Source organism: Leuciscus leuciscus (genome assembly GCF_965113295.1).
Source record: "Leuciscus leuciscus genome assembly, chromosome: 25".
NCBI lineage: Eukaryota > Metazoa > Chordata > Actinopteri > Cypriniformes > Leuciscidae > Leuciscus > Leuciscus leuciscus.
In genome coordinates this window covers 6,394,254-6,419,133 of record NC_138724.1, presented here as the reverse complement: position 1 = coordinate 6,419,133, position 24,880 = coordinate 6,394,254, and the positions used below count along the sequence as shown (strand labels likewise).

The 24,880-nt window shown below is 45.4% G+C and overlaps 1 protein-coding gene across 2 annotated transcripts in view; it reads left to right on the top strand.

Moving 5' to 3' along the window:
• The first annotated feature begins 754 nt into the window (after positions 1 to 754).
• The window catches only part of LOC309490548 (mitochondrial inner membrane m-AAA protease component AFG3L2-like), a 32,609-nt gene continuing 8,483 nt past the window's right edge, over positions 755 to 24,880 (top strand). The window contains exons 1-5 of one of the 2 annotated variants that reach the window (XR_014202698.1): positions 755 to 852; positions 2,371 to 2,427; positions 2,727 to 2,864; positions 6,390 to 6,514; positions 6,732 to 6,842. Coding sequence is in view for 1 of the 2 variants with exons in the window: in XM_082159780.1 (XP_082015906.1) it covers positions 775 to 852; positions 2,371 to 2,427; positions 2,727 to 2,864; positions 6,390 to 6,514; positions 6,732 to 6,738 (405 nt within the window). In the remaining variant the exon portion in view is untranslated. Of the gene's footprint in view, positions 853 to 2,370; positions 2,428 to 2,726; positions 2,865 to 6,389; positions 6,515 to 6,731; positions 7,313 to 24,880 lie in introns of those variants that run through there. The other variant, XM_082159780.1, reaches the window with a different exon arrangement.

The following is a 24,880-nucleotide window of genomic DNA, read 5'->3' as shown; positions in this document are numbered from 1 at the left end:
AAGGGTTCATGAACTGTATGCGTTTCAGTTTGGGTATGTCATTTCTGGGGATTTTTCAAAAGTGGCGTTGCAGCTTAACAGGTTAAGGACCGTGGAGAGGTCCCATGACGGAACAGATGGTGGCCTGGAGGGGTTCATCCTCCTGGCTCCTTTCAGAAACTGCAACACCAGGTAATTTCTTCCTAGCGATTGGCCAGCCACTGGAGCGTGATAAGCCGTGATGGCTGCTACATATACTTTTAGTGTGGACGTGGAACGACCCGCATCCAAAAGCTCCTGGAGGAATGAGAGTACCACTGATACCTCACATGACTCTGGTATGAAGTGCTTGTCTGAGCACCAGCTCGAAAACACTGATCACTTCAGGGCATAGAGGCGCCTGGTAGACGGGGCGATAGCCTCAGTGATTGTGTTCAGGACCTTCTCAGGGAGGTCCCTGGGGTACCCATTGAGGGGCCACACATGGAGGGCCCATAAATCAGGTCGGTGGTCACCTGTAATATATCCCATTTCTTCTGCAGTCTTACCTTTTACATCTGTTGGCTACACAGTTGTGGCGTTTTGGAAATGTAATTCGCTACTGTGAATAATGAGCCGTTGACCATTCCAAGATGGTTCAGCAGAAATAATCAACATTAAACTTAGCTAATATAATTATATTAATGGTAATATTAATATTCCTCTTCCTGCAGGTCTTTCCTGATGAGCTTCATTCCCACGCCAATGGGAGGAGGGATGGGCGGGCCCTTCAGCATGAGCTAGTCCACCGCCAAGATGATGAAGGACAGCATAGACATCCAGTTCAAGGACATGGCCGGGTGTGAAGAGGCCAAGCTGGAGATCATGGAGTTCGTCAACTTACATTTACATTTATGCATTTGGCAGACGCTTTTATCCAAAGCGACTTACATAGCATTATCCTATACATTTATACATAGGTATGTGCAATCCCCTGGGATCGAACCCACAACCTTGCGTTGTTAACGCAATGCTCTTACCAACCAACACCTCCAGCCTGGTCAAGAAGGCTCACCAGCGCCTTTTCTTCCTGAGGACACTGAGGAAGAATCAGCTTTCCTCCACTATCCTGGTGAACTTCTATCGCTGTGCAATAGAAAGCATCCTGACCAACTGTGCTACAGTGTGGTATGGGAGCTGTTCTGTTGCAGAGCGCAAGGCACTGCAGCGGGTGGTGAAAACCGCCCAGCGCATCACTGGGACTCCACTACCTGCCATCGAGCACATCCAGAGGAAACGCTGTCTGCATCGAGCTCGCAGCATCCTTAAGGACTCCTCTCACCCAGCCCACAGACTGTTTTCTCTCCTGCCCTCCGGCAGGCGTTTCAGGTGCCTCCGGACCAGGACCAGCAGACTAAAGAACAGTTTTTTCCCCAGAGCTGTCTCTTTATTAAACTCTAACCCTCATTGATCCCACTCCCCTCATATACTGATTGACTCTCCTCTCCCTCCTCACACCTGCCTCCATTTTGTTATTTGCAATACTATAATGTTCATTTGCACTGCTGACTGTTATTATAGAAACAACTGTTTACATTTGCATCTTGCACTACTACCTTGACTGGAATATGCTCAATTTGCACTGCCGACTGTTTATTTACAGTACCGACTGTTTACATATACATTTGCAATACCGTACTTTAACTGTAATATGCAATTACTTTCCACTGCACTTTCACTCGGATAGCTTCTGTCCAAACTTTATTTGCACTACTTTAAATCCATTGTTATACTGCTCATTTTAGCCTAACTTATACATATATCTATTTGTAAAATTCTGTTTATAGTAATAGCCATCTGTATATTATGCTCACATTCTGTTTATAGTAACACCCATCTGTATATATATTCATAGTACATATCTATTTGTAAAATTCTGTTTATAGTAATAGCCATCTGTATATTATGCTCACATTCTGTTTATAGTAACAGCCATCTGTATATATATTCATAGTACATATCTATCTGTAAAATTCTGTTTATAGTAACAGTCTGTATATTATATTCAGTACATATCTATCTGTAAAAATTCTGTTTATAGTAATAGCCATCTGTATATTATATTCAGTACATATCTAGCTGTAAATTCTGTTCACAGTAATAGTTATCTGTATATTATATTCATAGGACAAATCTATCTGTAAATTTTTGTTTATAATAGTATTCAACTCTATATTTATTCAGTACATATCCATGTTCTGCACTTATGGAACCACTGTATATCCTGCACTTGCTGCTATTGCACTTCTGGTTAGACCTAAACTGCATTTCGTTGCCTTGTACCTGTACTTGTGTAATGACAATAAAGTTGAATCTAATCTAATCTAATCTAATCTTACCACTGAGCTACAGGAAAACTTCCTCAAGAACCCTCAGCAGTATCAGGACCTGGGGGCCAAGATCCCCAAGGTATGATGCTCCTCTGATCAATGATCCTGCTCTGATCAATGATGCTCCTCTGATCAATGATCCTGCTCTGATCAATGATGCTCCTCTGATCAATGATCCTGCTCTGATCAATGATGATCCTCTGATCAATGATGATCCTCTGATCAATGATCCTCCTCTGATCAATGATCCTGCTCTGATCAATGATGATCCTCTGATCAATGATCCTCCTCTGATCAATGATGCTCCTCTGATCAATGATCCTGCTCTGATTATTGATCCTCCTGTGTGATTATTGATCCTCCTGTGTGTTTGTTCAGGGTGCTGTGCTGTCCGGTCCTCCAGGAACAGGTAAAACGCTGCTGGCTAAAGCCACCGCCGGAGAAGCTAACGTTCCCTTCATTATGGTCAACGGCTCAGAGTTTCTCGAGATGTTCGTCGGCGTCGGTCCAGCCAGGGTAAGTCTGAATTATTGGTTTCAAATAGAGATGCACCAACGTATCGGCTGATTAAAGCTATTATTTGCCTATTATTCAGCTATTATTTTGCTATTATTCACTCTTTTGTGTTGAATTTAGTTAATACAACAATAACGCATTAACAGTTAAACAATAGAGACATTAATGAAGTGACCCTCTGAATCACTCGTAGTTCAAGCCAGGGTTGCCAGTTCCACGGTTTTTCCCTTCATCAAACATTTATAGTGCCTTTCATCCAATAATTCTGAACATTTGATCAAGAAATTCAAACAATAAATGGTGCTTTGAAGCTCTTAACTGTGACGTGACCGATTGCTGTAGCGCCTCAGTTCAAGAGTCTTTTCTTCCACTTTAAATACAAATTATATCTAGAAACACATGCATGAATATCAGAAGGTATATTGAAAATTGTATCATGTAATCACTTAATCTGTGTCTCAACCGCGGAAAGACGTGAATTTCATTCTTAACCAACGTACAGTTGCCAAATTGAATAAAACTCGAGCGTTTGAGCAACCGAACACACATATAAAACCCATATTGCTGCGTGACGTGTCAGTCAACGCTCGCTTTGGCCAGGTGGTGTTTATAGCAGAGGGGGTGGAGCTTCAGATTCTAGAGAGCATTTGATTGGACAGAAAATGTGATGAGAAGCTGAAGTCCGCGGTGATGTCATAAAAATCCATGATCCATTTTAGTGGAAGTGAGAGACTGTAAGTTTTGAATGCTTATATCTCCTAAATGTGAATTTTGTCATTGTTTTGGACACACCAGCTTATTTATAACCTTAAGGCTAACATATTCATTGTAAGAGCTAAAAAACTTACATCATACCTGTCAACACTCCCGTTTTCCCCGGGTTTCTCTCGTTTTTTAGCCCTATCTCCCGGACCCCTTCCGGTTTGTTATTTCTCCCGGGAAACTCCCTTAATTTGCATGGCCCAAACTCCATTATGAGTAATCGGACCAATATGTTTGTCTAATGTTGACCAGTTGACAGATCTTGTATTAAATGCATTATATTCACACAATCCATACACCATATTAGCCTGGGTTTCCCCATGCTGCCTTGAGCGCAGCGCGATTTTATTCACGCTGCTAGTCAGCATGGATTCCATGGACCAGATTTTCGCCTCAGCTAGGGAACCAATCACAGAACGGGGAGGGAGCAGCAAGACGATGACGACATCTATGCGACACACCGAAGCAGTTTGTTTATATCTATGGATCCAACATGACAGACATAAAAATATATGCATATTTTTAGGAACACATCTACAAAAATATGCCTGTATTTCAAGTTGATAAAATACTTTAAAATCCACATCAGTTTATTTGTGCCGACGCACCACGCCCTCCCAGGATCTATAACGTTACCTAGGCTACTTTCACTTTTAAAAATTCATCATAACCGCGCGCGCGATCTGCTTGCAGTCGTCGAGATGGATGCTGAGGAGTTGAAGAAAATAATAGCTGGTGGAGATTGTAAAGTTGTCGACATTACGTCATCAAAAATCAAGTCCAGTGTGTGGGAGAAATTTGGAGTTATCTGAAGAAAATATTGTGAAAAGGCTTTGCTGGAAACATTTTCGTGTTGGATAGCTGCAAATGTGGAACTTCATCTCTGAGGAAGCACGCAGAAACTATGGTAACAAAGCAGTTCTATCGAACGGTATTTTTCATATTTAACACTGTTAAGTATGTGTGGTGTGCAGGGCGTGTTTGAACCCAAAATGGTCAGATGTAGGCTAGACGAAATTGCGTGGCATAGTCTATAGTGTTGTAGCCGCGACTGTTCGATTGGTAAAATGTTATAAGGCTACTCAGTTTTGTGGTAACGTTAGCCATGTTCTTCATGCGTCGGCCTTTTGACAGCTTCGGCTGAAGTTGTCCTTGTGTTAATTGTCATGTAATAACTTCTGGATGACCTGGCAATAAACATTTTTGTAAGTGTGTCTATAATGTGATAGTCTAAACTGATTTTATTTCGGGTGCGGGTCGGTTCTATTTTAAGCGGGTCGGGTTCAGATTAGTGCTGCTGTCGGAAAACGGGTCGGGTGCGGTTTTAAGCACTGCGGGTGCGGGCGGGTGCGGATTTACAAAATCGGACCCGTGCAGGACTCTGGTGTACACATAAATCTCTGACCCATCGTCGTCTTCTTCGTTGAATATCTGTCGCTCTACATACGTCATCTGGTATAATTGAGCTACGTACAGGCGCATTTGATAGACATTTGTAGCGCCCAATAAACGACTCTGGGCATTCGTAAACCACGCCTCAAATACGAGAAAATGAACATGTGGTTCCCAGACCACGTCTCAAAGAGAAAGAGGTCTGACGTTAGCCAGGCTAACACCATATATAATTTCAACCCGGATTTTGAAAACCAAATGTTGACAGGTATGACTTACATTTTGATTTCAGGGGGACTTTAACAGTTCTGTCTAATAAATCATAAGAGCTGTTAAACAAAGACAGTAAACAGTACATGAAAAAGTATTATAGAGTTAGCTATAACCATCAGCGTTTATGCCGTCTGCATTCAGCAAACGCATTTATGTAATTTAAACAAGTCTTTCAATATCTAATAGATGAAACTCTCAGACTTTAGTGAATCAAGCTGTTGGATCCTCTGAAATGTGCATTTGGAGCATGCATAAAAACACATGTACTCTGTCATTAAACTCGCATGAACAACTAAGTAAAAAATCCTGCATTTCAGACTATATTTAGACATTGTCATGTTCATGTCATATTTACTGTGTGCTTTATTAGTGTTATCTGGACTTACCTGAGAAAATTTTATTCCTATTGCGCACAGACTTATCAGATAGTGTTGTAAAAAAGTTTATAATAGTATTACAGAATCAAGAGGTGCTATTTGTAATAAATGAAATATTGTCAAATAAATCTCAAATTAATTGCAGCATGTTATTTACATTTTTCTTTAGCGAAATTCAATCTGAAATCTGCTCTCTAAGCTTGTGGCATACATTTTTTTATTGGTCGACCATTTAAAACTCTTGTGCAGTGGGCCTAGAACTTGTGTGAAAATTGTCCAATACCGATAATTCTTTATATTTGAAAGCCAATCATTTTTAAGTGCCTGATTACAAAAGCAAAAGTTTCAACATTTAAAAGCCATGACCCAAGCACACAACTATAATAATTATAATTTTATGTAGCTTATATGACAGACATATAATTATATATATTATATATAAATATATATTCAGCTGCACATGTTGCACTGAACAGTATTTTCCTTTTTATCCATCTCAAACCCATCATGTTGAACAGTGTGGATCTGAAGTGTCTCAGCTGAAGGAAATAATCCATCCTTTATCAGCTTTAATATATCAGCCAAATTTTCTTATCGGACCGATAACGATAACATAAAAAATTAACATATATCGACCGATACCGGTATGTTGGCATCCGTGCTTGGAACGAATATGTCCGACTGATGAGCGTCTAAGGTTTGAGTTCTGTCGATCCTTCAGGGCCTCCTGATATTAAGGGTCGGGCATCCATATTCAGAGTTCACCTGCGGCCGCTCAAACTGGACCCCAGTCTGGACCGGGACGCCATCGCGAGGAAGATGGCCGCCGCCAGCCTGGCTTCACCGGTGAGCGAACGACGACTTGCATGCTAATTTTCCTTTTGAAAAGAGTGAATGTGCAAGACAAAGTAGGAAAATGATATGTTGTATGATAATTACATATTACAAATTCATGTTTGGGAGTAGGCTGATGTAGTTGATATGATAATTAAGAAATCGTAAGTGTTGCCATAATATTGCTGTATTATTGCTATATAAAGGCAGAATATTTTCTCTCCTCCAGGTGCTGATATTGCAAATGTCTGTAATGAAGCAGCTCTCATCGCTGCCAGACATCTGAATGAATTCATCGGTGTTAAGCATTTTGAGCAGGCCATCGACAGAGTCATCAGAGGTGAGCTCAGAAATGCAGAATATCTTACAAAGAACCTATGCTGTAAAAAAAAATTACATCCCCAAGTCAAAAATTTCTAGTGACTGGTCACATCTAAATTTTTCAATTAGTCTGATGTATTATTTCTCATTGAGCCAATGTTAACAGACTATTGCAACAAGAATTGCACTTGGGACAATTAAAACATTTAGATGTGACCAGTCACTAGAAAATTTTGACTTGGAGAGGTTAGAATTTTTTTACAGTGTACTAACACAAAGACTGATGCTTGTGATCTACATGTTCAGATCTGTAGTCAAAATAACAGCACTGGATGTAACAAAAAATCAGGAGTAATTGAGTTTATTGGTGAGGCCTGCCTTGTCTCTCTCTCTACAGTCGTATAATGTCTTAGAGATATTAGTGACGTCAGCAGTGACCTGTGGTGTACCTCATGGTTCAGTCCTGGGTCCCATGCGTTTTCTAATCTACATGCTAGATAAAATGAAAACTGCGTCTGCAGCTGCCATGCTATCTTTTGGCTGGTTGTTGTAGCTGTTAGGTTGACTCACAGCACTTCAACACGTGTGGTTTTTTTTTCTGCTTGGCAAGCCGAGCTGACGTGACATGGGGGCGTGGCAGCATCGACGATTCCATTTTTGGATTCGATAATCGAGATTGAGCATTAATTTCGATCGATTTCGATTTAAAATTGAAATCGTGACACCCTTACTGAAAACAGTTACAACCTTGATGAGTTCCGAACAGCAGCCTACTGTGTCTATGGTCATGCCCCTACAACACATCATCCTGACATCTTTGAAACACAGTGACACAGATTCAACAATTGTAAAGGATGTTAAATCTGCTATAGAGAGGTATTCAGACCCAAGACTTCAACAGTTCCTGAATGAGAGCGCTGCCTTGGATCCTAGGTTTAAAACTTTACCCCACCTGGATGACATATCTCGGAATGAGATCTTCAATTGTCTGGAGGAGAAAATCTTGCAAGAGCACTCCACACAGGTATGTGATGCTAATAGGCTAATGTGATGAAATAACCATGTTATTCTGTCAAGTTAAAGTAGTTTTTTTTTTTGTATTTACATAATTTCACATTCATAATATTTCATGAATAGGACTAATCACACTATCCTTTCTATTTGTTGTTGTCACACTTAAATATCATTTCTGCCTGTTTATTACCTTAAACAACAGTGTTTTGTGTGTGACTATTTCAGTCTCATGCCTCAGGAGAAGGGTCCAGCCAAAACCCTGCAGAGGATACAGACACTGTAGCAACCAGCGGAGGCAGCCCCCCAACAAAGAGAACAGCACTCAGTGAACTGTTTGGTGATTTTTTCAGCACAGCCTCCACTGCATCATCATCAGAAACCAAACCATGGCCTGATGTTGTGAAAGACGAGATTCAGCTATACAAAATGGTTAAAGTAATTTCTGTGGATTCAAATCCACTGAAATGGTGGAAAGATAATGAGCACCAGTACCTAAATTTGTCCAAGCTTGCCAAATGTTATCTTGCTGTACAAGCAACAAGTGTGGCAAGTGAAAGAGTTCTCAACAGCTGGGGACATTGTGACATCTCAAAGAGCAGCCCTCTCCACAGAGAATGTGGACAGTCTCATTTTCTTAAAGAAGAACATGAAACTATAAAAAAAAATCTGCCCATAGAAATTTAAATAGTTCATATTTTTGACAGTATTTTTGCAATATTTTTTAGCAGTTCTCTTTTCATATTCCTCTTTAACAAGAACTTGAAACTGCAAAATTTTTGTTTGTTGTTTTTGTGAACTTGAATGTCATCATCTGTGAAGAAGACTGTAGTTACAAAAGAGAAATTAGATGGCAGGTTATTTTGTTTAAGTTTCCAATTGACTGAAGATATAAATTATTGTTACATTATGTTGTTAATACACGTTTTAAATTTGACAACGTAGTGTGTGGTACATTGCGAACAAAGGTCAGATATTATTATATTGCATACAAGTCTAAAAATGGCATAGCTTGTGCTTTCAAATTTATTTATTTTTTAAATCAAGAATCGAATCGTACTGTGACTTTAGAATCGAAAATGTAATCGAATCGAGGATTTGGAGAATCATGACACCCTTAGTTTTCAGGGGCTTCAGTACCTGACATACATCTTCCAGAACAGTCACATCTTGATCAGAGAGGGTGATAAGGTCTTTAGCATTTTTTTTCGTCTTTTTCTGCAAGTGCAGAATAGATAGCAGCTTGTTGCTCTAAATAGCGTGTGATCATGTCATAGCTGGAGTTCCACCTTGTAATGAAATCTTGAACCAGCTTGTGAGGAGGAAGCTGAAGCATGTCTTGTTTTGACTTTAAGACGGCTGCTGCAGTGGTGCTTCTGTGGAAAAAAGTGACCCTCCTGACTCTGCCCAAAAGACGGGAAATCTGGTTTACTCCCAACCCCTTCTGCGAGGCCAGATTCACAGTGTGGGCAAAACATCCAATGTGTGGAGACAATCTAGGCAAGGCAAGGCAAGGCAAGGCAAGTTTATTTATATAGCACATTTCATACACAATGGCAATTCAAAGTGCTTTACATAGAAGAAATTAAAATAATAAAAAGAAATAAGAATAATTAAAACAGTTTAGAAAAATAAAATGAAATACAGTACAGTACAGTCGGACGAACAGCGGCACAGTGCTCATTCAGTAAATGCATAGCTAAACAGAAGTGTTTTGAGTCTGGATTTGAATGTGACCACTGTAGGAGCACATCTGATCTCTTCTGGAAGCTGGTTCCAGCTGCGGCTGGCATAATAGCTAAAAGCAGACTCACCATGCTTAGAGTGAACCCTTGGTATTTCTAGCTGATATGATCCTAATGATCTGAGTGATCTGTTGGGTTTATATTCAGTGAGCATATCTGCAATGTATTGAGGTCCTAGGCCATTGAATGATTTATATACCAGTAATAATACTTTGAAATCAATCCTAAATCTAACTGGGAGCCAGTGTAAAGACCTGAGGACTGGTGTGATATGTTCATATTTTCTGGTTCTGCTCAGAATCCTGGCGGCAGCGTTCTGTATGAGCTGCAACTGTCTTATGGTCTTTTTGGGAAGGCCAGTGAGGAGTCCATTACAATAATCCACCCTGCTGGTGATGAAAGCATGCACAAGTTTCTCTAAGTCTTGTCTGGAAACAAAGCATCTAATTCTTGCAATATTTTTCAGATGATAGTATGCTGATTTAGTTATTGCTTTGACATGACTACTGAAACTAAGGTCTGACTCTAGTGTCACACCAAGATTCCTGACTTGATTTTTAGTTGTTTGACCCCTAGAGTGAAGGTATGCGTTCACCTTGAGAACTTCATCTTTGTTTCCAAACGCAATAACTTCAGTTTTGTCTTTGTTTAATTGAAGAAAGTTTTGACACATCCAACTGTTGATTTCATCAATGCATTGGCACAGGGAGTCAATGGAGCTATAATCGTTGGGTGATAGGGCTAAGTACAGCTGTGTGTCGTCTGCATAGCTGTGGTAAGCAATTTGGTTGTTTCTCATTATTTGGCTCATTGGGAGCATATACAGGTTGAACAGGAGTGGCGCAAGAATTGAGCCTTGAGGGACTCCGCATGTCATGGATGTCCACTCAGACTTATGGTCTCCTATACTCACATAATAACCTCTCCCATCTAAGTATGACCTGAACCATTTTAGGACTATCCCAGAAAGCCCCACCCAGTTTTCCAGCCTGTCAAGAAGTATGTTATGATCGACAGTGTCAAATGCAGCACTGAGGTCGAGTAGTACCAGCACTGATAATTTGCCTGAATCAGTATTTAAGCGAATATCATTTATTATCTTTATGAGCGCTGTCTCTGTGCTGTGATGCGGTCGGAAACCAGATTGAAAATTATCAAAGTATCCATTCGAGCTTAAGAATTTGTTCAGCTGATTGAAGATAACTTTTTCAATGATCTTGCCTATGAAAGGAAGATTCGAGATCGGTCTATAGTTGCTTAATATGGTCTTATCCAGATTGTTCTTTTTCAGGAGGGGCTTGACAACTGCAGTTTTCAGGGAGTTTGGAAAACTCCCAGAGAGAAGTGAGGCATTTACCACTTCTATAAGATCTGCTTCTAAACTGTTTAACACACTTTTGAAAAAAGATGTGGGAAGTGTGTCAAGAGCGCATGTTGATGTTTTAAGGTGCTGTACGGTTTCTACCAAAATTTTGCCATCAATTTTTTTGAAATCAGACAAAGTTACTACTTTTTCAGGTGGTCTGATCTGTCTGACCCCAGCACAACTCAAGGATGTGCTGATCACCTTTCTGATATTATTGATTTTGTCAGAGAAGAAAGAAGCAAACTCACTGCACTTGCTGTTTGAGAGCATTTCACTGGGAATCTGGCTTGGGGGGTTTGTCAGTCTCTCTACAGTAGCAAAAAGAGTGCGTGTGTTGTTTAAATTGCAGTTTATAATATTTGAGAAGAAAGTCTGTCTAGCTTTGCCTAGTTCCATATTGAAAGCATGAAGGCTGTCTTTGTAGATGTTATAATGGACTACAAGCTTTGTCTTCCGCCACATGCGCTCTGCTTTTCTGCATTGTCTTTTCATATTTTGCACTGCTGTTGAGTTTCTCCAAGGTGCTTTTTGTCTGCCACTCTTCTTCCTGACTTTCACAGGAGCAATATCATCAATTGCACTTTTAACTTTTGAGTTAAAAGAATCAAGGAGAAAATCAACAGAGTCAGCAGATATGCTTGGTGTTAAGGATATAGCCTTCATAAATAGTACACTAGTGTTCTCATTTAAGCATCTCTTCTTGACAGACTCAGATCTAGCTTCAGTGGCAGGAGAGATCAATATATCAAAGAAAATACAGAAATGATCAGACAGTGCTACATCCTTAATAACAATCGATGAGATGTTTAGACCCTTACTGATAAGTAAATCTAGAGTGTGTCCATGATTGTGTGTGGGTCCATGTACATGCTGAGTCAGATCAAAAGTTTTTAAAACAGTTTTGATTTCTTTTGCCATATTGTTTTCTGCATTATCTATGTGAATGTTAAAATCTCCAGCAATGGCAAAACAGTCAAACTCTGAGGTAATTGTTGATAACAGTTCTGTAAATTCCTCAGCAAAGGCTGGAGAGTATTTTGGAGGCCTGTAAATAATGATGAGTAAAATGTGTGGAGCACCTTTTAATACAATACCCAGATATTCGAAAGACGTGTAGTTCCCAAATGATATTTGCTTACATTGATAGATATCTTTAAAAAGAGCAGCTAGACCCCCACCTCTTTTAACAGCTCTGCAGACACTCATAAAAGTAAAGTTAGGAGGGGATGTTTCATTGAGGATTGTTGCACTGCAGCTGTCTTCTAGCCAGGTTTCATTTAGAAGCATAAAATCCAGGTTGTTTGTGGTTATTAAGTCATTGACTAGAAGTGATTTATTTTTAAGTGAGCGGATGTTTAAAATTGCTAACTTAACAGTCTTACTTTTTTTCCCTACACCAATCTTAGTTAGACGTGCAATTGGCACCAGATTAGTTGAGTTTGCTGTACGGCTATTGAAGGCCTTAGACTTTCTATCTTGTAATAGAACAGCAATAGAGAAAGATACAGGCACACTGGGTTCCCGCTTGTTCTGTAAACATTTGAGAAAGTTACTGTTATCAAAGCGGGGACCCGACACACATCACTGAGAGCTGGTATCAGTTGTTTTTGGTTCACCTCGAGCAGATGGAGGAGGGTGTGCTAGCTGCATCTAGCTGCATGTGATTTCGTAGCGCGGCTCTAGCACGCTAATTAAATGCCTAAAACCAGAGTTCCCTTTCAGTCGCTCACGTTCGACGTAACGTCGACGTGACAACGTAATTGGGATCACTTCAGGGAGCCCTATCAACTTCGAGTGTCTACAGAACGAGCCAATGAACATTGGCGTGCGTGAATCGCGTCACGCACCCCCGCCCCGCAGCGCGGGTATAAACAGGAAGCGGGCGCACGCACACATTGTCTTTCACTTCGGAGCCGAGCTTTTGCTTTCACTTCCGAACTCTACAGGAAAAGACTGCCTTTGAGAACAAGAAGAGGACTCTCCTTGTGTTGGTGTGACGGCGCGATCAGCGGTGACCGCGAGCATTGCAGCTCACAACTGCTGTTTTCACAGCACTGTTGTTCTGTGTGTGTGTGTGTCGGTTCGGTGGGCGTTTCCCTGTGTGTTCATTCACACCGCGGCTACCCCAGGGTGCCTCAGCACTGAGAGAGTTATTTTTCTATTTTTCTATTTTTCTATTTTTTTGTTTTCACTAAAAGAGCAACACAAGCGTGACCCTGCGTCTTTTTCAAGATGTCATTCCGCTTGTGCGTTTCTGGATGCCGTCGTGCCCTGGCACCAGCAGATGGCCACAGTAGTTGCCTCTCGTGTTTGGGCATTCAACACGCTGAGGCAGCTTTTGTGGATAGTTCATGTTCCCATTGCGGGAATATGACTATCGCAGCGCTTAGATCGAGACTCGCTTACCTCAAGGGAGGTGCAGTCCCCTCGCCTATGCCTCGATCTAGTGTTTATTCTGCCCCGCAGAATAGACCTACTTCGGTGCATGACCAGGGTGATCTGAGGATTATCGTGAGGGCTTCCCCGTCGAGTCAACCTCCGCGGGCCCCTCACGCCTCACAAGCACTGCTGCCATTGGAGTCCCTTAGCGAACGTCTTGGTCCTTCTCCGGAACGACCAACCGTTTCCTTTGGGGCTCCTCCTGACGACCAGATGTCGATCGCAGCATCGGAGGGGGAGCTTCAGTCCTCTGGAGATGACGACTCGGCTGCGTTGCCCCCCTCGGGACGTGTAGCGTTGTCCGAGACCGATCCAGAATGGGCGGCTATGCTTTCCCGGGCCGCCGAGAAGGTTGGGCTTGCGTGGAACCCTCCACCATGTCCCGAACCTTCTCGGTTGGACGATTGGTTTCTCGGGGCGGGCCGTGCTGGTTCTCAGTGTGCTGCCCCGGTACCTTTCTTTCCGGAGGTGCATGAGGAGCTTTCTAGGACGTGGAAGGCACTGTATAGTGCCCGAAGCCGTCTTAGTGGCTCCTCCCCCCTCGCCACCCTCGACGGTGGGGCAACTAAGGGGTATGTGGATATCCCCCCAGTGGAGCGGGCCGTCGCGATGCAACTGTGTCTGGCGTCCGCCTCCTCTTGGCGGGGTAATCCACGCCTCCCGTCCAAGGCCTGTACGTTTTCGTCCGGTCTAACGGCGAAGGCTTACAAGGCCTGTGGACAGGCTGCTTCCGCCCTCCATGCCATGGCGCTCTTACAGGTCCACCAGGCCCAGGCACTCATGGACATGAACGAGGGTGGTTCTGACCCAGAGCTCCTCCGGGAGCTCTGTGTGGCAACCGACCCCTCCTTCCGGGCGAGGAAGGAAACCGCACGTTCAGTTGGTCAGGCGATGTCCACCTTGGTGGTCCAGGAGCGCCACCTTTGGCTCAACCTGGCGGATATGAGGGACACCGATAAATATCGGTTCCTGGATGCCCCTCTTTCCCAGGTTGGGTTGTTCGACGACGCGGTCGAGAGCTTTGCCCAGCAGTTCTCGGCCGCACAGAAGCAGACGGAGGCCATCCGGCACATCCTGCCCCAGCGGACCGCTGCTGCTCCCACCGATCACTTCCGAACTCTACAGGAAAAGAGACTCGTCGCCGAGGTCGGCCTTCTGCGGCGTTCTACGCTCCCGCTAAGCCCCAGCAGCAGCAACCATCCAGGCCTCAGCGTGGAGCAAGCCGTAGGAAGCCGACCCCACCCGTCCAGGCCGCTGCCAGACCAGGAGGCAAGCGACGGTGTAAACGACCCTGAGACGGGCGGCCCAGAGGTGGATCAAGTTGCTCTTCAGGAGATGGCGACGGCGCCACTCCTTCCCCCGGTGGAGGGCCGGGCGGAGAATCTTTTGTTTCTTTTCTTTTTGTTCCACATTTTCAAAAAAAGAGCAATTTCTGAAACCTCTGGGCCCCAAGAGGGCGTGCTTGGCAGTCGACGACGCCGCCATGCCTTGTCACTCCCGAGCCCCTCTTTCATGGCCAGCAGGCAGCAGTGGCTTTGTCCCGGACGCTCTGACGCCTCCGCACACTCACTCTGCCCTTCGACGGAAGCAGGTATGTGCTGCACCACACACTCAGACCCCACTTCGGGCCGCTGTGCCGTCCGAGTCGGGTCCCTGCATTCCGCCGCGCTGCCCCACCCCGGGTACGTCTGTGGTGCCGTTGGTCCTGCTTGCTCGGTCTCTGGGAGCCTGGTTAACGCTTCCCAGCCTGTCTCGCTGGCTCACCCGTACCATCAGACTCGGCTATGCGATTCAGTTCGCCCGGCGTCCCCCTGCTTTCAAGGGCATTCTGTTCACCCGTGTTCTGGCGGACAATGCCCCTGTGCTCAGGGCAGAGATCGCAGTCCTACTGGCGAAGGACGCGATCGAGCCGATCCCTCCAGTCGATATGAAGACCGGCTTCTACAGCCCGTACTTCATTGTACCCAAGAAAGGTGGTGGGTTACGACCAATCTTGGACCTGCGCGTCCTGAACCGGTCCCTTCACAGGCTACCGTTCAAGATGCTTACGCAGAAACGCATTTTCAAATGCATCCGTCCCCAAGATTGGTTTGCAGCGATCGACCTGAAGGACGCGTACTTTCATGTCTCGATTCTACCTCGACACAGACCGTTTCTTCGCTTTGCGTTCGAGGGGCGGGCATATCAGTACAAGGTCTTACCCTTCGGGCTGGCCCTGTCGCCCCACGTCTTCACGAAAGTCACGGAGGCGGCCATTGCTCCCATGTGCGAGCGTGGTGTTCGCATCCTCAACTACCTCGACGACTGGCTTATTCTGGCCCAGTCGAGAGAGCAGTTGTGCGAACACAGGGACATGGTGCTCAGTCACCTCAGCCACCTAGGGCTTTGGGTCAACTGGGAAAAGAGCAAACTCACCCTTGGGCAGAGGATCTCTTTTCTCGGTATGGAGTTGGACTCGATCAACATGACAGAGTGCCTCACCGAGGCCCGTGTCCAGTCAGTGTTGAACTGCGCGAGCACGCTCAGACGCAGGACAGCGGCACCACTGAAACTTTTTCAGAGGCTCCTGGGGCATATGGTATCTGCAGCCGCTCGGATTGCTTCATATGAGGCCGCTCCAACACTGACTCCACGATCGAGTCCCGAGATGGGCGTGGCAGAGCGGCTCGTGCCGGGTCCAAGTGACTCCGCACTGTCGCCAAACTCTCAGCTTGTGGTCGGACCCTTCGTTCTTGCGGGCAGGTGTTCCCCTGGAACAAGTGTCCAGGCACTCTGTGGTCTCCACGGATGCCTCTGCCACCGGCTGGGGGGCCACGTACAACGGGCATGCAGCTTCAGGTCTGTGGACGGGGCCTCAACTGCATTGGCACATCAACTGCCTCGAGTTGTTAGCAGTACGTCTTGCGCTGAGCCGCTTCAAATCGCTGCTACTAGGCAAGCATGTACTGGTCCGTACGGACAGCACTGCGACCGTTGCGTACATCAACCGCCAAGGTGGTCTACGCTCCCGCCGCATGTCACAACTCACCCGCCATCTCCTCCTCAGGAGTCAGAAGCATCTGAGGTCGCTTCGTGCTGTTTACATTCCGGGCCTGCTCAACCGTGCAGCCGACGGGCTTTCACGGCAGCAGGTGCTACCGGGAGAATGGCGACTCCATCCCCAGGTGGTCCAGCTGATTTTCAGGCGCTTCGGGACCGCACAGGTAGATCTGTTTGCCGCCCCGGACACGTCTCACTGCCAGTTGTTCTATTCCCTGACCCTGGCACGGATGCTCTGGCTCACAGCTGGCCCCGGGGCCTACGCAAGTATGCGTTTCCCCCAATGAGCCTTCTTGCACAGACCTTGTGCAAAGTCAGGGAGGACGAGGAGCAGGTCTTGCTAGTTGCGCCATATTGCGCCGTAACTTTCCCGCAAACGGTTCCATGGGCTGCCAATAGACGCCAAGTCGGAAGAAACGGAAACAGAAGAATAACAATAAGAATGGGAACAGATACAATAGGTGCCTCCGCACCTTCGGTGCTTGGCCCCTAATTACTTGAGTGAAAGTGTAGACTCTACTGGTCAAATATTTCTCTATTGCAAGTGAAAGTTGTGAAGAAAGATTTTTACTGAAGTAAAAGTTCTTGCTTTTACAGTTTTTCTGAATTGCTAAAACACATTTCTTGAAACTATCACTCGCATTCTCAAAACCTTAAACACAAAACCAAATTTTCACACCACATTCAGAGAACCTCTGACTCTTCTGGCAAAATCAAACAATTGCCTCAAAACCATTTTATCTGTGCTCAAAATCAAACAATGCTTTCAGATCATACACACAACGAGTCAATATTATAAACACTACAGATCATTCATTAGACACTACATCAAAAAATGTAGAACACAGAATCCAAAGCATGCAGTTACAGAAAAAAAGTATATTGTAACAAAGTAAACAAAATTTGCAATTACGTAAAAAAGTATAGTAATGACTACTAACATTAGTAAGGTGAATAAATTACTGAATGCACTGCAAGTATAGTATTGTACTGAATATTGTATAGTATTGAATGTCTGGATATTCAGCACTTGCATACTGTAAAAATACAGTGACCCAACTGCAAAAGCCAAAAAGGTTACAGTAAAAAACTCTAAATGAAAAGCATGTTACAGTCACTCAAAAGAGTTGTGCAACTGCAAAATCAAGGTCAGTGAGAGAGATTTTACATGTATTCTGCTTCAGCATCGCGTCTTCATGTTCGGGTGGAGGAGTTTGTCCACATCACAGACACTGTCATCTCTGGAGGCAAAGAGAAAAACCCTAAAGTCAGATCCAGCCTTGACAGTGTTCTCCACACATGCTCTTCATCATCCTCATCCTCTTCCTCCTTGTTCACCACCTCTTACACGCACTCTTCCTCCTCTCTCTCTTATATCTTTTCAATCCATATAGGTATCAACATTCAGTGCAACATTTTGAGTCAATTTTGGCACTCTAAACGGACTTGTATTATGTACAGTTGGTTTGGTCACATCATTAGAAATAAGTGTGAACAATTTTGAGTCGTTGTGTGTAAATGATGACAAGAGTGTTGTAGTTGTGTTTAACTTTTGCCTGTCTGTGTTTAGAGTTTTGAAACACACGTGCATCACAGTGTGAAATGTGTTTTAGTGAGCGAGAATGTGTTTACAGTTTTGCAAAAAGGGTGCATGAGATTTGCAAACAGTGTTTTAACTGCCTAAACTTGTTTAATGTTTTACAGAAAGAGTGATTTAATTGATAACTTGGTTTAGGCTATTGAGAATTTGGTTCAGAGAATGGGATTTAGTGTTTTAGCAATTCAGAAAAACTGTAAAAGTAGGCCACTTACATTTAAAACACACATCGTTCAATGAATGCATGCTGTGCCATCATGGTGGCTGAAGCCATTTGGTGATGCTGGCATACGATTACCCTGAACTTATTTAAATACTATCTATTATAATACAATATACCTTTATATATTTATATTTAAGCCATTCATGGACTCGCTGATTAGTATTTACACAGAATTAGACAGATTCTAATTCTAATGTTATTTTACTTTATTTATATTTTATTTATTATGCAACTAATATTTATTATATTGTACTTATTTTTAATTCTTTATAAATAAATAAACACACTTTGGCATTCATTTGAATTGTGGTTTCTGCGGCATAAGTGCCACCTAGCGGAGTTGGGTCATTCTTAGCATTCCGTGCCATTTGAGTCCCCATGACATGATGTGCTAAAAATGGGCTAATACTTGTTTCTAAAGGATCATCTTAAATAGTTAATCCCCCTTTCAATAATATGTACCTAGGATTATTAATTAATAAAAAAATAATTGCTCTGATTCTAGTGCAAGTAGGCTAAACTGCCATGTCCCCAAGTAAGCTTGCATAACTTCAGCCACAAATATAAGTGATAAAAATCAAATAAACTCCACATTTTTCAATATTGTATTCATTTTTAATGCTTAAAATCTTTAAAATATGTTGTGTCCCTGAATTTAATGTACCTTTTGGTGCAAATTCTCTTCAAGAAGCAGAGTAAGTTTCAGTCCTTAATTCCCCCTTTTTTTCAGTGTTTTAGAATGATTTACTGATGTGGTAAAGCATAACATGTCCATCCTTATGCCCATTTATAGTGGAAACTGATAATTGTTTGTAATTTTGAAAATATGGTTATAGTTTTTTTCGATTACTAAACGACAGTGAGCACAACTGGAGCTACATGTGCCAAACTCTAACTACAGTCTGCACTACCAACAGTCACCTGAGCTAAACAGTTCACATCACCTGCAAAACTCACTCAGAGCAACACAACTCTTAACACATGGCTCAAAACAGGCTCAGTGCAGCCAAACACTACACACAACCCTCACTGAGATAACACACACTGTCACTCAGAACACACTGAGAGGAAACACACTACACACAACCCTCACTGAGATAACACACACTGTCACTCAGAACACACTGAGAGGAAACACACTACACACAACCCTCACTGAGATAACACACACTGTCACTCAGAACACACAGAGAGGAAACACACTACACACAACCCTCACTGAGATAACACACACTGTCACTCAGAACACACTGAGAGGAAACACACTACACACAACCCTCACTGAGATAACACACACTGTCACTCAGAACACACAGAGAGGAAACACACTAGACACAACCCTCACTGAGATAACACACACTGTCACTCAGAACACACTGAGAGGAAACACACTACACACAACCCTCACTGAGATAACACACACTGTCACTCAGAACACACTGAGAGGAAACACACTACACACAACCCTCACTGAGATAACACACACTGTCACTCAGAACACACTGAGAGGAAAAACACTCGCATCAAACACCAATACAGAAAATACTAACTTTTCATCTTTACAGTTTGAACAATTTTAGTGACTTCATACAAAGTAATATTTTCTTCAAAGAAAAGAGTGACATTCTTTCACATGATTTATTTACATTTTTAGAACATAATTCTTTAAGGTAAATGAAAATTAGCAGTTTGCTTAAATAGTCTGTAGTAATTTACGGAATTACAGTAATGAGAGAAAAAAGATAGAAACTAAAAGTACATACTGTAATTCGAACAAATAATTGAGGGGCTAATCCTGCCTCTCTCTAGCATCAGGCCACAAGACAATTAGTCTTTCTGAGCTCTACCTATATATATATATATATATATATAGATATATATATATACATACATGCAGTATATCTATCTATCTATCTATCTATATATATATATATATATGTGTGTGTGTGTGTGTTCACTAACAAGTCTAAAACGAGACCCCTGCTTAGCCTTTCAGCTGAAACTGCAGTCAGCAGTGTTTGAAAGGCACAAGGCTGAAATCTATTCTGTTTTGAATGTGTGGTTCACAGTTTTGACAGCAGTGTGTTAGCATTTGAACAAAGTGCTGTAAATCCACAGTGTTGTGCAGGTTGTGGTTCAAGTCATGGGATAAGTATGTAGAGTTTTGAAAACGTAATCGGTTACTAACGTAACCTCGGTTCTCTCTAGAAGAGGGAACGAGTATTGCGTAAGTTAGCTTACGCTACGGGTAAAGTCATCTTTTCTCGAGATATGAAGCCAAAAAATTATCCTTAATTTTTATTCATTGTCAACGCAGTGCAGCAGCTAGCAGACCTAGAGCAGGCTATCTAGCGCGCTCATTGGCTGCTCCGCGGCAACTGCAGCAGCCTACCAGTGAGCCTGGCGTGACGTCACGCGCCCTCACGCGTCACAGCCCGCCAGAATGGGAGTGGCTTAGCGTATAAAAGGAAGGCTCGGAGGCTGATACCCTGGTTTTCGTCGATTGAAGCGACAAGAGCTCGTGGCGCGAGCACGGCGGGTTACGCAATACTCGTTCCCTCTTCTAGAGAGAACCGAGGTTACGTTAGTAACCGATTACGTTCTCTTACGAGAGGTTCTCTCGTATTGCGTAAGTTAGCTTACGCTACGGGAACCCCTTGTCAACGCCGTGCGCGCCCAGCATCCACTACATGAGTCCCAGGGGAAGCCCGGGGAACACTGATAAGTGGGAAACAGGTGGCCGACAGAGTGGGCCAGCACATGTTCATAAGCACACATTAGAGGGTGTAGAGCGGTACGACCGGTCTATACTGACATAACCCTTTCTAGTGCAGCTCAACCAGGAGAGCTAAACCGAGTCAGTAGCCCGCGCACAAAAGTGTGGGCAGGACATACACACGACTCAGACTGATAGAAGTTTAGCCTGCAGGGCGGGGACTTCCAGGTTATAAAACCTAACAAATGTAGAGGGGGAGGCCCAGCCTGCCGCTGTACAAATGTCATGAATGGAAATCCCGCTGGACCAAGCCCACGATGAGGCCATGCCTCTGGTGGAATGAGCCCGGATGCCCAAAGGGCACTGCAGGTTTTTGGACGCATAAGCTGCTGCAATAGCGTCCACTATTCATCTGGACAGACTGTGTTTTGAGGCGGCGAGACCCTTGGTGCGCCCTTCAAACGAAACGAAAAGCTGCTCCGAGCGCCTGAAAGCGGCGGAGCGCGTGACGTAATTCCTCAGAGCCCTGACAGGGCAGAGGAGGTTACTATCAACCTCGCTGCCGGATGCCGGTAGGGCTGAGAGGGAAATGACCTGCGCTCTGAAAGGAGTGCCCATCACCTTGGGGACGTAACCATGTCTCGGTTTGAGAATGACTATTGAGTCATTAGGTCCGAACTCGAGACACGCCGCGTTAACTGATAACGCGTGTAAGTCACCCACGCGTTTAACTGAAGACAGAGCTATCAGAAAAACGGTTTTGAAAGTGAGGTATTTCAGATCCACAGTGTCCAAAGGTTCGAAGGGATGAGCTTTCAGGGCCTCTAGGACCAAAGACAAATCCCAGATCGGAACCGAGGGGGGCCGCGGGGGATTCATCGTCCTGGCTCCTTTAAGGAAGCGGATGATGAATTCATTCCTTCCTAATGTGCGGCCACGCGCCGAGTCGGCGAACGCTGCAATAGCCGCAACATAGACTTTGAGCGTGGAGGGGGACCTGCCCACGTCCAGCAGCTCCTGAAGGAAGCACAAAACCCACGAAACCTGACACGCTTGTGGGTTTAAACTTTTCCCCGTGCACCACTTGTTAAACACAGACCATTTAGATGCGTAGAGCCGTCTCGTAGAGGGGGCTCTAGACTGCGTGATCGTGTTCACGACCCCTTTTGGCAAATCAACGAGTATCCGTTGATTCTCCACGCATGCAGAGACCAGCGCTCTGGATGGGGATGCCAGATCGAACCGCGGGCTTGAGAGAGAAGGTCTCTCCTCACCGGGATCGGCCATGGGGCTGAGTCTGCCAGCCGCATTAATTCCGGGAACCATGTCTGGTTCTCCCAGTGCGGGGCTATGAGGAGCACTGAGTGGCGCGTTTCTCTGATCCTCCCGATCACCTGGGGTAACAGCGAGATCGGGGGAAAAGCGTACAGCGGGAGGCTGGGCCAGGCTTGGGCCAGCGCGTCCTCGCTCTTCGAGAAGAATGTCGGGCAGTGGGCGTTGTCGTCTGACGCAAAGAGGTCGACTTTCGCTCTGCCGAACAGGCGCCATAGAAGCTGGACTGTTTGGTGGTGCAGAGACCATTCCCCGGGGGGAACGTTGTCTCTGGACAGTCTGTCTGGGCCGACGTTCAGGTGACCGGGCACATGCGCGGCTCTCAGCGAGCGCAGTGAGCCCTGAGCCCAAACGAGGAGGCGTTCCGCCAGTGCGCAGAGGATTTTGGATCTGATCCCGCCCTGACGGTTCACGTAGGACACCACTGACATGTTGTCTGTGCGAACTAGTACATGGTGTCCTCGCAGGTATGGGAGAAAATGTTTCAGTGCATTCTCGACCGCTAGCATCTCCAGACAGTTTATGTGAAGGCATTTCTCCCGGTCTGACCAGAGGCCATAGACAGGTCTGCCCTCGAGAAGCGCTCCCCAACCTAGGTTGGAGGCGTCTGTCGAGATCGTTTTCCGGTGCGAGATAACTCCCATTGTAACTCCCCGTTGGTACCATTCGGCCGCCAGCCAGGGCTGCAGGGCTGAGACGCAGCCCTGATTCACTCTGACTCGCGGGCCGCCGGCAATCCACGCTCTGCGGGGCGCTCTCGCTTTCAGCCAGCGCTGAAGCGGGCGCATGCGCAGTAGGCCCAGCTGGAGCACCGCTGCAGCTGAAGCCATGTGGCCCAACTTCCTCTGAAATGCTTTCAGGGGGAAACACCTGCCTTTCTGAAAAGACGCGGCGAGATGTCGAATACGGCGCGCGCGCTGTGTCGAAAATCTGGCCGTCATAGCCACCGAGTCCAGTTCTATTCCCAAAAAAGAGATCGACTGACTGGGTATTAATGAGCTCTTGGTCCAGTTGACCGAGAGACCCAAGCTTTTCAGATGGCTGAGAAGCGCTAGTCTGTGGGATATGAGTTCTTCCTCTGACTGCGCTAGAATCAACCAGTCGTCCAAATAGTTCAGAATTCGCATGCCCTGTGTTCTCAGGGGAGCGAGGGCCGAGTCCATGCACTTCGTGAACGTACGGGGTGCTAAGGACAGGCCGAACGGGAGGACGGTGTATTGATATACCTGACCGTCGAAGGCGAATCTCAAGAATGGCCTGTGACGGGGTATAATCTGAATCTGAAAGTATGCGTCTTTCAGATCGAGAGAAATAAACCAGTCCCTCGGGCGGATTTGCGCGAGGATTTGTCTGGTTGTGAGCATTTTGAACGGCCGTCTCATGAGAGCTCTGTTCAAATATCTCAGATCTAATATGGGTCTGAGCGCTCCGTCCTTCTTGGGAACGAGGAAATAGCGGCTGTAAAAGCCCGTCTCGGTCAGAGAAGGATGCACTCGTTCTATCGCCCCCTTGCACAATAGTTTCGCTATCTCTGTATGAAGCAGGCTGCTTCTGTATTCACTCTCGTCTCGGTACGTGCTCGAAAGCGCGGGGGACGGCGAGCGAACTGCAGCGAATAGCCCCGTTTCACAATGTTCAGCACCCATTCTGACACGCCCGGGATAGCTTCCCACGCTTCCGCATGCATAGCTAGGGGTCGAATGGCCTCTGGGTCCCGGCCGCTGCACTGCGCGGGATAGGGGACACGTAACAGAGGAATTTGCGCGGTGCGCGCGCTGTCGATTCTGGGGAACGGGAGCTCGCTGATAGCGATAACTGGCTGGACAGCACTCAATGACTCGGTCACTGTGTTTATCAGTAAGCGTGAGCGCTCGTAGGCGGGCACAGGGCTTACATTCGCAACACGGCCAGTGGTGGGGAGCTTTATGTGATCTAACCCCCGAGACAGTTGTGAGACAGAGCGGGCAAAGTGTAGGTGTGGGCACTGGATCGTGGGCACATTTCCTACGTTTAACACTCGAGCGGCGCGTGCCCGCTTTATGAGAGTGTGCTCTGTGGGGTACACAGGGGAGATCGTGCTTGTGTGTAGGGGTGAACACTGGGATGTGGGCACATATGCTACACTCATAACACCGTCGGCGTGAGCCGGAAAACCAGACATTATGCTCTTTTTGAGATTTCTCTGGGTCGCCGTGAAAACGGCGTTTGTGTGCAGGCGAGCGAGTTGCGTAACTGACTCGTTGGCTGCGGTGAACACTACTGCAGTAGCCTTTTCTAAGGGGACTGGCAGAGGTAACGTTGTGAGTTTTGACGGCGGTCCGGCCGCAGCGGGACTCAACCGTCTTTTCCTCCCTGCGCATGCTAGGAGGACTTCGCAGGCTCGGGCTTCAGCGCGATCTTAGGCCGGGGTCCCCGAGAGGGAGGCGGTCTGTGCTGGCTGGATGAGCGCGACCTAGGGTGGCCGCCCTGTCGTTGCTGCGAAGGCGGAGGTCGAGACGAGCGCTGTGTAGAGCTGCGTGCAGGAGGCTGTGCTTGAGAGCGGCCTGCAGCGGAGCTCGAGCGGCGAGGCAGGAAGAGATTCATGGCCTG